The following is a 15,888-nucleotide window of genomic DNA, read 5'->3' as shown; positions in this document are numbered from 1 at the left end:
GAAGTGAAAGTCACAGAGTACCAAACTTGTTGGGTACAAAAGGTATGAAGTAGGTTCAAATCTCAACTCACTTGAGCCTAGACAATGTGTGTGCATTATTGTGCTACAGAATTATAGGCTCTATGGATTGTCAAACACAACATACACATCACCTAAGGTGCTTAGATACATCTCTATATATCACACAGAATTTACAGTTGACCCAGGTTCCAGGTAGTCAGTCACGTATATATATTTGAAATCCCAGAACACCGTCTAGATAATTTTTTTTTTGCAGACATTTGTTTTGAATTTTTTTGGTTATGGTCAACCATAGTGCCAATATTCAGTGCTCTGTTGTTTTCTTCTGATTTATAGTGATGCACCCAATTTTCATCTCCTATAAGAAAGTTATCTCTCTTGTTACAATAATATTTCAGAACTGTTCGCAACATTCCTTTCATTGTTGTTTGTTATGTTCTATAAGTTTGAGAGGCACCCATTGCGAATAGATTTTGCGGTATTCCAGTCATACAATAATCTGTCCTACTCATTCTTTCTTATCTGGATGTCAGACCATGCATATAGTATACATTTGTGTAATGTGATGGTCATTTTTAATTGATTCATCCACCTCCTTCTCACTGGTCACAGAAAATGGTTGACCAGTGATCCAGAAGATAGATGGCACCACCTGTCGCTTTGTATGATATTTTGTTTTCCTTATATGTTTCAGTGTGCATAATATTTCAGCTGCCCTTCTCAGTAAAGGTGTTTTTTAGTCTTCTTAAGATGAATACTGTTAACACCATTGCATTACTCTTCTCAAAGAAAAAACTGCATAATTAATAACAAAATGTACTTTGTATTTTTTAAACAGTCATTTAATATTCAATAATGAGCTATTTTAATTATCATTTTTTTCAAGGAATAAATATTATTACTGATAAAGAACCCCTGCAGATGAAAATGGCCATGTTTTTTATAAGAACAAAAAACTATTTTCAGTTATTGAACATTAGCATCACGCATTCATACACATCTTGAAATGTTAGTAAACATAAATTAGAATTTTTCATTGGAGTTAAAGGGTTAGTCATTTTTTATAATGTAACTTGTGAATAAATAACCTGGTTCTTTACTACTCACAAATATTTTGTTACTCAGCAAAATATTTTGGTTTACTAAATAAAAAAGTAGAGCTTATTACGTTTTTACATTTTGAATAAATTACCAAAATATTTTTTAAAATCTTTCCATAACTTTAATTAAAATGAAATTAAATGACTTTTACAGAAAAAAAATACTACCCTTTTGATGAATTTTTAAACAATATTAATCAAAAAATATTAAAACTACTGAATTTGCCATCTTCATTCAACGTGAAGTAAATATACGCTCAAAACATTTTCATTAATGCCTTGTAAATTGTAAAATAATGTGAATTATTTTTTATATTTAATAATTTCATATATATTTTTACTTAAATGTTTGTTTTGTGTATTTATATTTTAAATAATTAAGTTGATCAAATCTACTTCTTATTTTAAAATAATTAATTTTGTATTTTTTATGCTGCTCTGATCTAAGTTTTTCACATTTTCCCTTGTACCACCCAGGCAAGTACTAGGGCAGCTCATTGTTTTTTCATGTAATACCATAGCAACCAATTCCTGATGTGATGTATGTAATATATTATTATATAATCTACTGATCAGAATAAAATATTTATTTATTTTAATCCCATCTATCAAAACATCTTAGATAGGGTATCAATATTTATTATTTTATTCTCAGTGAGGTAAAAGAATATTATTAATTCCTTTATCTGTGGTTACCTGTTAATGGCTCCAATCACCAAAAAAACTATTATTTTTTTGAATTAAAAATGTTTTTTCCATAGAGGCATAGCTTCCTTGAAATGACCATAATATATAAAAAATATACATAATACACTGTCAGTCATGTTTTTAAATAGAAAACACCAGAGATAACTAACTCTCTTCTGAAATCAAGCTGTATTGATATATGAGCAGAGATTATCAATAACACTGATCAACAATGATTTTGTTAAATGAGAGTGAATAACTGATTCTTAAAGTATTTTTCATGCAGATTTCAAATATGAAATCAGAATTCTTAGTTTTTTGGCTATCAGGCTTAGTTTTTTGTAACTACCATTCTTATTTTCAAACAGTGTCATGCATGAACTCCATAAGCATAGCATTTTGTGAAAAAATTTTTATTATATCATTTATCAAGTAAATTGCTTTTGTTTATTTATTACAGTCCCTTAATTGTTACATTGATTTGTTAGACGTTAGTCATTATGTTTATTATTTACACACAATTATAATGAACATGAATGTGACTATTCTTCCTATTTTCATCTTGCTATAAACACATCATCCACTCATTAGTTATTTCTGTCATTATTATATTTAACTATAAACTGTTGTTATTATATTTATTTATAAACTGTCGTGCAGACTAGAAAAATATTCTTAATTCTCATTCAAGTGCAAGTTCTCATGTGTGTAACATTCACTTTTGTAGCTGGCTTTCGTATTTGTAGGTATATGTTATTCAGTAAAGTGAGTGTGTGTTTATAAAGCGTTTCTTTTTAAACAGTATTAGTTACTGTAATGTATTAGCAATGCCTTGCAGTTGCATTCATCCAAACAATCTCTGCTACAGTTGTGGTGAGGTAATGTTGAAGTCTCAGAAAAGAAATATAACTCCACTGATAAAAAAAGTTGTATGAACTGGATTTTGGAGGTAAATTAGGTGATCAGGACAAATTTTGGCCTCCTCATATTTGCTGAGCTTCTTGTGTAACATTGTTGACTGGTTGGCTAAATGGATCTTGTACATGCCATTTGCAATTCCAGTAATTTGGATAGAACCGAAGGATCACATCATAGACTGTTATTATTGTGTAATAAAGATATCTGGGATAACAGCAAAAACTAGATGTACTGTTAAGTACCCTGATATTCCCTCTGCCGTGCGACCAGTGCCACATAGCCAAGAGCTTCCAATTCCAGTACCACCAGAAACATGGAACTTAGATGAAGATGAAAATTTCAAATCTTGTGCTGACTTATCAGGCAATGAAGAAAGAGATCCAAAGTTTTTAGAAAATAGATATACCGAACTCTGTTTAATTAATCACTCAGAATTAAATGATCTGGTTCATGATCTAAATTTATCAAAGAATCAAGAAAAAAACCAGCATCATGACTGAAAAGATGGCATCTTTTACAATGAAACACTAAAATAAGTGCTTTCCATGATAGACAGTGAGAATTTGAACATTTCTTCTCTCAGTATGAAAACTTAGTATACTGTAATGATGTGGACTCTTTACTGGAAGCTTTGGAACATATGTACCATCCTGATGAATGGTGACATTTTATTGACTCGTCAAAGTTTAGTTTGAAAGTTGTTGTACTTTGCATTGGAAATAAATACCCATCAAAACCATTAGCATACGCTATTCACATGAAAGAGTCTTATGAAAATATGAAACTTGTATTGAGCAGGATTCAGTATGAGAAATATTTATGGCATATTTGTGAAGATCTGAAAGTAATAGCGCTTTTAATTGGACTGCAACTTGGATACACTAAGTTCTGTTGCTTTTGTGCAAGTGAGAGAGCAGGGATAGGAAAAATCATTACATAAAAGAGCAGTGGTCAAAGAGAGGTACAGACTGTAGGAAGGAAGAATGTTATTGGTCAGGCATTAGTAAAATCAAAAAAAGTTTATCTTCCGCCACTGCACATTAAGCTAGGTCTATTCAAAAATTTTGTTAAAGCAATAGGTCATAACGGTGCAGGGTTTCAGTATCTAAAATAAACAAACATTACAGGATTACAGGATTGTAACTAAAATAATTGTAAAGAAAATTAAAGATGTCTTTATTAGAATTTAGTGTTCCATGTATAATTTTATTTTTATAATCTATATAAATCTTCGTTTTGTGTTTACCCTAATAACTCAAAAATCACTTAACTGATTTCGCTGAAAATTTCACAATTTATATTATTTTCCCAGGAGTGTTTACATGTTATTAGTTCCATAATATTTAATCACTTAAATTTCATTCCATTCAACTGAAATTATATTTTTCAATGAAGAATCAACTGTGTTTGTAATATATATTTTTTTTTTAACTTTGGTTGACCAGTTCTGAGAGAGTACTATTTTATAATTCAACTCTTTTATTTTGTTGCAGGTATCTTCTAAAAATTGTTTAGCTCAATATAATCAAAACTATGGTGTTGATAACCAAAGAAATGTAAAATTCCCTGATCCTTTTAATTTTGGTGGTCAACATTTTAGAACATATGCTGAAGACAGACTTGATTCACTAGGAAATAAGGTTATAAGGTCAGTTACAATGTATGTACAAGAAAAGAAAGATTGTTTATTTAATATATTTTAGATAATAAGGTCATGTCATAATATAAAACCTATACTGTATGTAGTTAGTGATGAACTGATAAAAACTTAACACTAAAAAAACTTGTTATCATGACTTTTTCTGAATGCATTATTATCAATTCATTGTTTGGTGAATAACAGCACAAGTCACACACTCTGTTTTTTATAGTTTTGATATAGTCTTTTCCTTCTATCTAAAGTCTATCCTTCAATGTCTGTTTTGTATCCATTTTCTGCAGTTTTATTCTTCTGCTCTTGTAATTATGGGTCATTATAAACAGTTAATTATTTTTATTGTTATTTTTATTTTTATAAACAGTTAATTATTTTATTTTATAGTGTGTGTGGGGGGGGGGGATTTGCGTGCGCGCGCGCGCGCGTTTTTGAGAATATTGATAAAATAATTATTGTAAAAGTGAAAGTTTTTACTTGAATATTTAGAAATATTGATCTACATTACCAAACACTTTTATCTTCAAATAGTTTGTTTATGTTATGTTATTGAGTCCAATGAACTGTATTTTACTTTCATTAAAATTCCATTTATGCTTTCCTACATAAATACTAATATAACGATTACATATGTATTTTATACTTAAGTGTGCGGTTCTACTTTTCTTCTTTTTTTCTTTACCTTTGTTAAATTATTTTAGTGATAATTTTTTATATAATACATGCTCTGTTTAATACTCTATTAACATTATACAACACTTATGTCAAAGTAAGGGCTTGTTGATAATAAAAGCTATTAACTAGTGTTTAACAACATATGTATTATCAGCAGGTTTATTAGGTAGGTACCATATAAATTGCTATCATTAAGTAAACCATCTTGTCAGCGGTTCATTTCTATGTACTTATTTTCTTTAACAATAAGTTAAACTGGTTGTTACAACAAAACAATGTCCAATCTGTGATTTAACTTCTCAATGTCAACATCTAGTGTTATTGCTGGCAGCAAGTCCCTTACACCATCTCTCTGTCTCCATCCATTTCTATCCCAAGCCTTCTCCTTTGTCCCCTTGTAGTTTCCAATATTTACCTTATCTATTAACTTCATCCTTCTGCTGATCCTTCTGAAAGAGTTGTCAAGAATTCATTTCCTCTAACCACATACCCTAACCAGTTTCCTTTTCTTTTTTGTACTTCCCACTTAAGTATTCCTTCTTCTTTAATTCTTTCACTACTTCCTCATTTCTCACTTTATCTGTTCTCCATCTTATTTTCTCCATCATTTTCCATATCCACATTTCAAAATCTTCAATCTAGTCCCTCTCTCTCTTCGTAAGGTCCATGCTTCACTTCCATACAACAAGACATTCCATATAGCATTTGATTAACCTCTTTCTTAACTCTAGTTTCAGACTTTTACAGCATAGTAATTTGCTCATCCTACTGAAGATTTTCTTTAAGATTGTTATCCTTCCTTTTATTTCCATTGCACTCTTTCAGTCCTCTGACACCAATAGTCTACAAATATCTATTATTCTTATTACTCTTTCTATTCTTCCTTCAATTGTCCTTTTTTTCACTGTTCTTCTTAGTGTAAAAAAAAAGTTTAAATTCTATCAAAATTAATCATGTACTGTGCAAACAAGTGAAAAAAAGAAAGTAACATCATGAGTTTCTCATGATGTTACATAATTGTTCATATAACTGTGAACATAACTATCTTTTCTTCTTTTCATGAAAAGAGGCTTAGGAGGTATAGTGTTCAAATAAATGACTTAGTTAAAAAAAAAGTGTATGCCTGATTTCAAAAAGTCTAAAACTTCTTGTTTATTCTTGAATGGAATTTTTTGGCATTTCATAGAGAATAGTATATAAAATTGTTTCTGAAAAGTTATGCTACTGGGAACTATAGTGAAAGTAGTCATACTAAAGTGAAAATGCAGAATCAGTTTCAAAGGTTTTAATTAAAGTATACAATAATTTATCAAAGGATTCCATAAGCATTGTATTTTTTTACTGCTGCATGAAAGATTGAGATAAATATTTTTTCTATGTTGGCAATACTGATGAAATGTGGGATTTTTGTTTGAATGTTAAGTCATTTTAAGAAGTCCTGAATTCAAATTTACCCAAAGGCTAAAAAAAAAATAGCAAATACTGCCACTGTTTTCTGGGATGAAAAAGTGCCTTCATGATGAATTTTATGAAACTGGAAACAACAATTAAATATCTTGGGTCAGATAGTAAACTGCATTTACTTGTAACCTAATGATTCTGAAACATCTGAAAAGTCTTGATGAGTTGTATCCCTAAAAAAACTGAAAAATTGTGAAGCAAGATAAAATTCCAATAGTAAAACCCATATTTAATGAACTACTTTTGATAGATCATGGGTCTTCAACTCGCCTAAAAGTTTTATGTGACTTGCAGACTCAAAAAAATTAATTATATTGATTTTTCTTATTTTATCATATATTTATTATTTATAAATAACTTCGAAATAATTAAAATATATAACCCTGGATATCAATCTTATTTTAATTTCATTCATTATTTGTTGAGTTTTTAATAAATAAACTGCAGTAGTAAACATCACAGGACTGAATTTAATGAATACATAGCAACTTAAGAATTACCTGAGCCAAATAAATTTATCTCTAACTTTTTCTCTAATAAAACAATTAAAAACCTAACTTTTTAAGTAAATAATATAACTATTAATTAAAAAATTATTACATAAGAAAGGATTGCAATATAATCACTTAACAAATGCTACAAAAAATTTAGAAAATTTTCTGCAACTCAAAAGTCGTGTTTAATAAATATGTCCTTTTGGTTTAGGATGGCAGTAAAGACTTATAAAGGCAGAATAAATATTTTTATATTCGATTAAAATATTGTTTATACTCTATTGTGGACCTTGAGCCAACACAGAAATATTAGCCCAAAGGTGAAAAAATGTTGAAGACCCCTGCTGTAGTTGAAAGTAGCAATGTTATACCAGCTGAAAACCCAATTGATGGTTTTTTATTCACAAAGTCTAAATACTTCAGTACAAAAAGCATTATGAAAACATAATGAATATATGTAGTAAAATAAAGTTGACATGAAAAGATTATTGATTATTGCTGATAGTTTTTCTCTTAATTTGTTTTGTCGACTAACCTGTCATTAGTTTTTAAACATGTCTCATACTACAAACATACAATTATTAAAAAAGTAATACTCTTTGTAAACTTAAGATTATACTTATTTTTAAACCAGTTAATTGGGCATTTCTAGAAATTAAGAATGGGTTTGGTTTTTAAATTAAGAATTTTATTTTATTTTTATTTTTGCTACAGTAAATGGACAGGTGTCTAAAGAAAAAAAAAAATTAACAATTAAAAAGTACTACTAATATTGCATTAAAAATAAAAACTTAAAAATACACAATAATTTAATTAATACAGTTTTACCTTGATTAATATTAATGCTGCAACAAATAAATGAGATTAATAGAAGACAGAATATTACAAGTTTAGATTAGATGTTAAAAGGTTTTTTGAATGAGTATATTAAAAATAGAAAAATTCACAGAGAAATCAGTCAGTGACTACATCAATACAAAATATTATTAAATTAGTTTTAAATATCTCAATATTATGTAACGTAATATGGTTTACATTAAAGTTCTATACAATTAAAATATACAGCCAGATTAAGCTAATGATTAGGTAAAAAAGTTATGAAGCACTAATAAGAACTTATAAATTTGTGTTTTATTTTGGAATCATTAAGGTTGTTTGAGCTCACCAAGTTTTTTTATTTATAAAAACTCAGTTTCTATCAGATTGTAATTTAGCAGCAATGGATTGTAACTGTAATTGTTTTTTACAGTATAGTAAAAAGAAATTTTAGAATTTTCTACTATTCAATCTGCACGCTAAAAAAGAAATGCAATTTAACAGATTTTTGAGTTGTAAACTGAATTGACTATTTTGTACAGATGAACTAATTTTTTTCTTTTTCTGTAGTTGCCCAGGATCACTTTGTAATCAATATCATATGGTTAAATGTATCCTTGGCTATTGATAAATTTGCATGCTGTTATTCTTAAAAACCTTCTTCTATAGTTTCCAGACTAACTTCATGGATTTTATAAAATGGATTCCAAGCACATTATACAAAATATTAAAATACACATTATGCAATATTAGACATATCACTTCCTATGTGTCTAATATTTGCATACTATTTTTAATGTAAATGGTGACATAAAGTTTTTAGTATTTCTATCTATAAAATCCAGCTTTTTATTTCTCCATGTGGGAAACAAAATTTAATTTGTTATTGATAATAACACCCAAATATTTAATTTTCTTTACTTTAGAAAGAATTACATTATTTACAGAATAGCTCTGAAAGAAAGAAATTTAGTTTATAATTATATGAAATAACTGCACACTTCTTAGGATTAAGTTTGAGGTTGATTGTAGCTAATCAGTAGTTAATTTATTTTTATTAAGCTGTAGGTCAAGCATGTCTGTAATGCAAATTACATTTTTTTAGAATGTTTAAATAATCTGCCAATTACTCTTATATTTAGGTTCCAGTACTGAGTATAAGCAACAGAATGTAATCCATGGTTTCTCTGTAAAAGGGATACATTAATTATTACTTTGGATTATTTTGTAATGACCAAAGTGAAGTTACTATATAAAGTGCTGAACATCTACATTGTGCAAGCATTTCGTTTTTTACTTTCTCCAATAAGCCTGACATGGAATGCCTGTTATCTTGAAATCACTATGCACATTTCAGATGTGAATTGTATCTAATGTCAGGTCTACTATAATATTTTTGGTAATTTATTAATTCATAATTGTTATTACAATCTGATGTGCAATTACAGCTGCCTTATTCTTTTTTTTTGAAATTGAGAACTGAATCTAATAGATTACATAAAATATCAAGCCTGACCAAGATGTGAAACCAGAAGCTTTCAGATGATAGGCACAGATTCTATCATTCCATCACAGATGTCACTATCACTATCATTTTAACATATGAATGGTTAGTTAATGATATGTAATGTAATGCATTTTGCCCATTACATTTGCATCAATTACCATCATACAAAACTGAAAGAATTTGAGAGAATATGACAGTAACAGACCTTTCAGCTATCATACATCTGGATTTTTTTTCTATAATTATACATTAAATATTTATTTGAGAGTATCTCTAAAAAAAAAAAAAACTTGAGAAAAATTTATGATTCATTATTGTTTTAGAATTTTAATATATTCTAGTAACTATAAATTATTAACAATAAATGTAAGTGTAATATAATAATGTTAATGTTATTATAGTTAATAAAACAGATGGAAAATGATTGTCATTTGGAAGATTCTTAAATGTAATAACTTATTATATTTTTATTTATTTATTACAATTCACATGAGTCTGCATACATAAAAAGTTGATAAATATTTTGTTAAATTACATTGTAGAATAATTTGGTAAATAAACAAAAAATATATCTATGTAGTAAATATTTTCTTCTCTTGCTAAGAGGAAAATTTACTGAGAGAAAACAGTCTTTCTTTTTCTGTTTAACCTCTGGAACCACTGTAAGGTATTACTTCATAGGATGAATGAGGATAATATGTATGAATGTAAATGAAGTGTAGTCTTGTACAGTCTCAGGTCGACCATTCCTGAGATTAGTGGTTAATTGAAACCCAACCACCAAAGAACACTGGTATCCACGATCTAGTATTCAAATTCGTATAAAAGTAACTGAGAGAAAACATTCAAGAAAAAACTGAACAAAAATTTCAAGCATTTTACAAAATTGTTACCAGTTAAAGTATTATACAGATCAAAGAAATGAAATAAATCTTAGACTAAAATTGTAAAGAAAAACAAAAATAAGATGTAAAAATATGAGAAATTATTATTAAAATAATTCTAAGAATTTGTTTAACAAGAATTAACTGATTTATTTATTACACAGCTGTTAAACTAAATAGAATCTCCTTTTCAAGTTGATAGATGAAATATTGCACAGTAATAGTTTACTGTAGAAAAACAAATGTAATAAATTATTTATTTATTCTTAAAGCAGCAGCAGCCTTATGCCCACTTACAGTCACTTTGTGAGAGATGAATCATAGTGTGTGAAAAACACCAAACTTGACAGTGTTTTAACTCAGATGAAAGACAGGAACCTATTACTCCTCATCTATTATAAATGAAAATAATAAAAAAATTAAGTTTCCTCTTATTTTTTCTACAATTATTATGTTATTTAGAAAATCTTGATTGATAGATTATCTATTTTGGATATAAATATTATTTTTTAACCTATACTAACATTTTGACTCATCTTATTTCTCTCATATTGGATTCAATAATTTACCTCTTACATACAAGTATGCTTGCAAATGTAAGTTAAACACTTCAAGATAGAATATAATATACTATTGACTATGGCTAGATAATTCCATTTTAAGTACGTGGATTCCTAATAATATTAACAAAACAAACTAATGAAAATTTATAATTTTTTAATTAATGTTAGCTTTAAAGTTTATAAAGATGGTTTCAATTTCAGGAAAGGAAATGTATTTTTTTTCAATTTATTTTTAGTTAAATTCTAGGTATTGAAAATTAATAAATAATCTCAGTCAACAGGTTTTTAATCGGTAATATCTTGAAAACAGAAAGAGATATCTATGCACAGTTTTCAGAATCAACTTTTTCAACACATTTTACATGGAAATGATACGTCATATGACTGTAGTGCCATTAAAAAAATAAACTTGAATCCAATATGGCAGAAACAAGGTGGCAGTCAACATTTTTAGAATAAGTTCTTGTTAAGTGCAATATTAAACAACAAATCATTCCACTGTGTGAACAAATTGCTTAATATTAGGCTGTTTGACAAGTCTGTACAAAAATAAAGAAGAAACAATTTTTTGAGCAAACATTTTTTTGTATCTTAATGTAATTTACTTTCTAGTCCACACTGTTAGTATAATAATGTCCAGTTTGTTCAATCATATGATTTGTCCAAGTCATCAAAATAGGCAATTTAAAAAATAAACTTGAATCCAATATGGCAAAAACAAGGTGGCAGTCAACATTTTTAGAATAAGTTAAAAAATAGCATGTCCAAAAGAGATATGACATTGGTCAGGAATCTCTAAATTAACAATTTCAGAAAAAATATAGGAGACTTACTTTTTACACTCTAGATTTTGACTGATAAAGAGTTAAAAAGTTTATTTACACATTAATTGTCAGAAATTGTTTAGTTCACTGGTTGTACTCAGATAAGAGATTAATGCATGATTTTTTTTTTATGTTTTAATCTTTAATTTTTTGATGAAGCAGATCTCCTACTGGTAGTGGATGGTCAGCAGAAACTCAGCAAAGTAAACCAAAAGGTATTATTTTTAAATTATGATAACAAATAACATAGTGTTAATATAAATTATTTATTAGTGTGCAGCCTGTGTGTCATATGTGTTTGGGTGGAACTAGATGGCTGTAGTTAGGTTGTGTAGTTAATGTGATAAATATTTTTAAAAATATGCTCCTAGCTATAAAATCTGGCATTTTAGCTATAATTCTGGCTCCATTACACTAATCCAGCTATTCTTTTCTACATTCTTCTGTTTACTCCTCAATAATTGTATTAATTGAAATCCATTGACCAAGGTGCACTTAGTAACAGTCTTCAAATCTACAGACCAGGAGAATTAAGTTTATATGTGAAGAACTGTAACAGATTTTTTTTTAAATATCGCAGACTGCAGAATACTATAAGAAACAATATTACAGAGATCTGGGACATTAAAAAGTAGAGCCAAAAAAATTATGAAAAAAAGTAAGAAATAAGGCAAAAATGCACAGTTTTCTGAAATACCTAAACAAATGTTGGAGTTATCAGCATACTTCAGAGGAACAAAATTTGTTTGTTATGAAATTTCCTTCAAGACAGCATTGGAAATTGAAAATTCAATTGTAGATATTGATTATAGGGAAAAATCACTAAAAAAATCTGATGTGGACATCACATAACTTCCTTGTACACCTTTTAAATTACATATACACATTTTTTTAAAAGGAAAAGTACATAAAATTTCATTTCATTAATAACTTCTGATATTTTTTTTCTTTTTAATTATTATTCGTCGTAAAACTTTTTTTACAATGAGAGGTTAATAATTATTAATAAATCAATACATTTAAATTAAAAAAAGAGATGTTTGATTCAAACCGATGTGTTTTCCCCTAAGATCCAAATATTTTATTAACATTTTATTTGGCTATAACTCTGAAACCAATGAAAGTACCACTTGTGATATATGTTGTTGACAAGCTCTCAATGAGGACTTACTACTGCAGTTAAAAAAAAGTTCAAAATCCAAATTTGTTTGGAGTTTGGACTTTTTTGGACACTTTTGGTTCAGTCAATTGCAATCAAAAGGGGAGGTGCACAACTAGATGTTACAACAGTCCTAAATCCAAAATTTTAACATTCTATGGTTAATCATTTTTGAGTTATGCGAGATACGTATGTACGTACAGACGTCATGCCAAAACTAGTCAAAATGGATTCAGGGATGGTGAAAATGGATATTTCCATTGAAATTTGAAAACTGAAATTTTTCATGATTACAATACTGCTTTATACTTTACAAGGAAATAAAAAAATTGATGAAAATTAATGTTAATTTGAGGTGTCTATAATATATAATTATAGCAGTTGTGTTTTGAAATTGTTTCTGTCATAATGCCGTAACCAAGTTTTGTCTCCTGTCACAATATTGAAAAGAAAGTAATTTCCCTTGTCAAAATAAAATGTTAAGACATATCAACATAGCAAGTGTACTTTACTCTATAATAGTGGTAAATAATAAAAAATAAGAAGGCATGGATCCACAAGGTTTGTAATGTTAGTAGTAGAGAAATGAAACTATAAGATTGAAACGATAAAAAAAGCATCTTTGTCTGATATTTCTGTTCTCTCTTTATGTTCGAGTTTGTGTTACATTTCAGCCACTCATCATAATTTTCATTAACGCCTTCTAAATTATGATTTATTTCATAGTTACATTTTATGTTTAGTTTTTGCGTATATTTCATAGTATCTTTAACATTATTTCCTGTCTCTTATAAATTTTAATCTCATTTATTCTTTATTTTATAGTTAATTGTGTATTTTATGATACTGTTCTGATCAAGGTATTAGGTGAGATGGTCTTCCCTTGATAAAGGCAACTGTGAGGTAGAGTTCCTTTTTTATCTACGGAATAGCATATTTCTTCACTCCTGATGTGATTTATGCAATGTATTATGTATCAATGTATATTATTTATCGATCACAGTAAAGGATTTATTTATTTTATTAATTTACTAACTGTAGCCAAGTTTTACCTTCTAAATAGTGATTACTCATAAATATTATAAGAATAGTTTGTAGAAAGCACCTTGTAAATCAGTTGAAAATAAGATATTTATTTTAATTAAAATATTTATTACCTAACTGTAGTATGGTTAGCATTTTAACTCTAAATTTTAGGGTTTTGGGTTCATTCCCAAAATTAACTTCTCTGAAAAATTATTTTTGTAGAATTTTTTTGTAATATTTCAATAAAATTTTAATTAAATTTACAAATTGTACACAATCTAATTAATTATTTGAAATAATTATTAATATTTTTATTTCAACTTAAAATTTTTAACTCCCCAACTGAAAATGCTGGGCAAAGAATCTGTATAGAAAGAATATTGTGATTTTTTTATTTTAATACTGATATAAGATTTTATATAAAAAAAACTATAAGAATTTAAAAAATGTAATGTTAATATAATTAATTATTTTCCTAATGTGTACATTTCAATCTGTTCAACTAGTAAACAATAAGCAACTCCCCCCCCCCCCCCACCCGGCACACCATTGAGATGAGGATGATATGTATGACATATAAATGAGATTTAGTTTTGTTCACTCAGACCAACCATTCCTAAGACTTGTGGTTAATTGAACTCCTAACACCAAAGTACATTGATATCCATTATCTACTACTCAAATCTGTATAAAAACAACTAACTCTTATTAAGATTTGAACCTCAGAACATTCAACTTTGAAAATATATATAATTAATGAGATTCATAAAATATCAATTATATTATCTTCCAGATGGAAATGTTCCAGATGAAATTGTATTTCCAGATCAGTATGATAAATATCAAAAGAACAAAACTATTAATTATGTTCCTCATTTTATCGGTGATGGACCTCCTTGTGCTCAAGGAAAAACATTTTGTGTGGATGCTGATAACTATCCAAGGTAAGAAAATTGAAAAACAATTATAATAATCATAAATACAACTTGCCACAAGCCTAGGTAAAATTTTGTAATTTATTGATTTATATATGTGATGTGTGTATATATATATATATATATATATATATATATATATAAAATACACACACACACACTTGTTACATCTTCTTCTAAAATGAAAAAAATTATTTTCTGAATATAGTAGATTCACACACCTAGAAAGTTACATTGATTTCAACAGAAATCTGCTTACGCAATATATAGTTAAGTAATATGTTTGAGTAAAAAATGAAGAATGCAACATTTTACCTATCAGATAGTGGTGGTAATTAAATTATACTCTTGTTAAATGCAATATTAAACAACAAATCATTCCACTGTGTGAACAAATTGGTTAATATTAGGCTGTTTGACAAGTCTGTATAAAAATAAAGAAGAAACAATTTTTTGAGCAAACGTTTTTTTGTATCTTAATGTAATATACTTTCTAGTTCACACTCCTAGTATAATAATGTCCAGTTTGTTCAATCATATGATTTGTCCAAGTCATCAAAATAGGCAAATGTTTTGGAATAGCTTCATAATTTCACTCATAACAAGCTTCTTCTACATCTTTGGAATATGAAAGTCTGAAGATGCTGTCTGGCAAGCAGAGGAGGTATGTAAAAGAGTTCATCGACTGTAATGTAATTCAAACAGTTTTTCTGACACAATTGCAGAAGAGTGAGCTAGTGCATTGCCTCGAAGAGAAAGAACCTTCTTTTTTGTCAAACGTCTTTTTTCTTTATTTCCTTACTTATATGCAGTGGCGGCTTGCTTGTAGGCACTGTGGAACTGCAGCATCCTTCTATTTCCACTTGATATTATCAATAACATTTAATATAATGAGTCCTATTTTCTTTAATTCTTTCTTTATACTTGTACAATATATATAATCCTTAAGCTTAATGTCAGTAGCCAACCCCTAGTTTATGAAAAAAATACAAAAATCTTTGTATGGAACTGTGTACTTCACAGTTCCGGAGGCTTGCTGTTTGGCTGTTGTGCACATGCGCATGTATGAAGCTGCACATGAGCCTACAAGGGAGAGAGAGAGAGAGAGCACTGTCGCTTCCGCAGTGCCAACCCTGGCATGCTGGTGGAAGTTAGTTTTTTTTT

The 15,888-nt window shown here is 28.2% G+C and overlaps 1 protein-coding gene across 5 annotated transcripts in view; it reads left to right on the top strand.

Moving 5' to 3' along the window:
* spz (Spaetzle domain-containing protein) overlaps positions 1-15,888 on the top strand; it is a 169,649-nt gene that overhangs the window by 118,990 nt on the left and 34,771 nt on the right. For 2 of the 5 annotated variants that reach the window (XM_075359728.1, XM_075359732.1), the window contains exons 2-4: positions 4,220-4,386; positions 11,764-11,819; positions 14,583-14,733. In XM_075359728.1, the coding sequence (XP_075215843.1) occupies positions 4,220-4,386; positions 11,764-11,819; positions 14,583-14,733 (374 nt within the window). The remainder of the gene's footprint in view (positions 1-4,219; positions 4,387-11,763; positions 11,820-14,582; positions 14,734-15,888) is intronic. The other 3 variants (XM_075359731.1, XM_075359730.1, XM_075359729.1) reach the window with 3 other exon arrangements.

Source organism: Lycorma delicatula, chromosome 3 (assembly GCF_047948215.1).
Source record: "Lycorma delicatula isolate Av1 chromosome 3, ASM4794821v1, whole genome shotgun sequence".
Classification (NCBI taxonomy): domain Eukaryota; kingdom Metazoa; phylum Arthropoda; class Insecta; order Hemiptera; family Fulgoridae; genus Lycorma; species Lycorma delicatula.
Note: the sequence above shows the minus strand (reverse complement) of the source record. Positions and strands in the feature narration are given on the sequence as shown.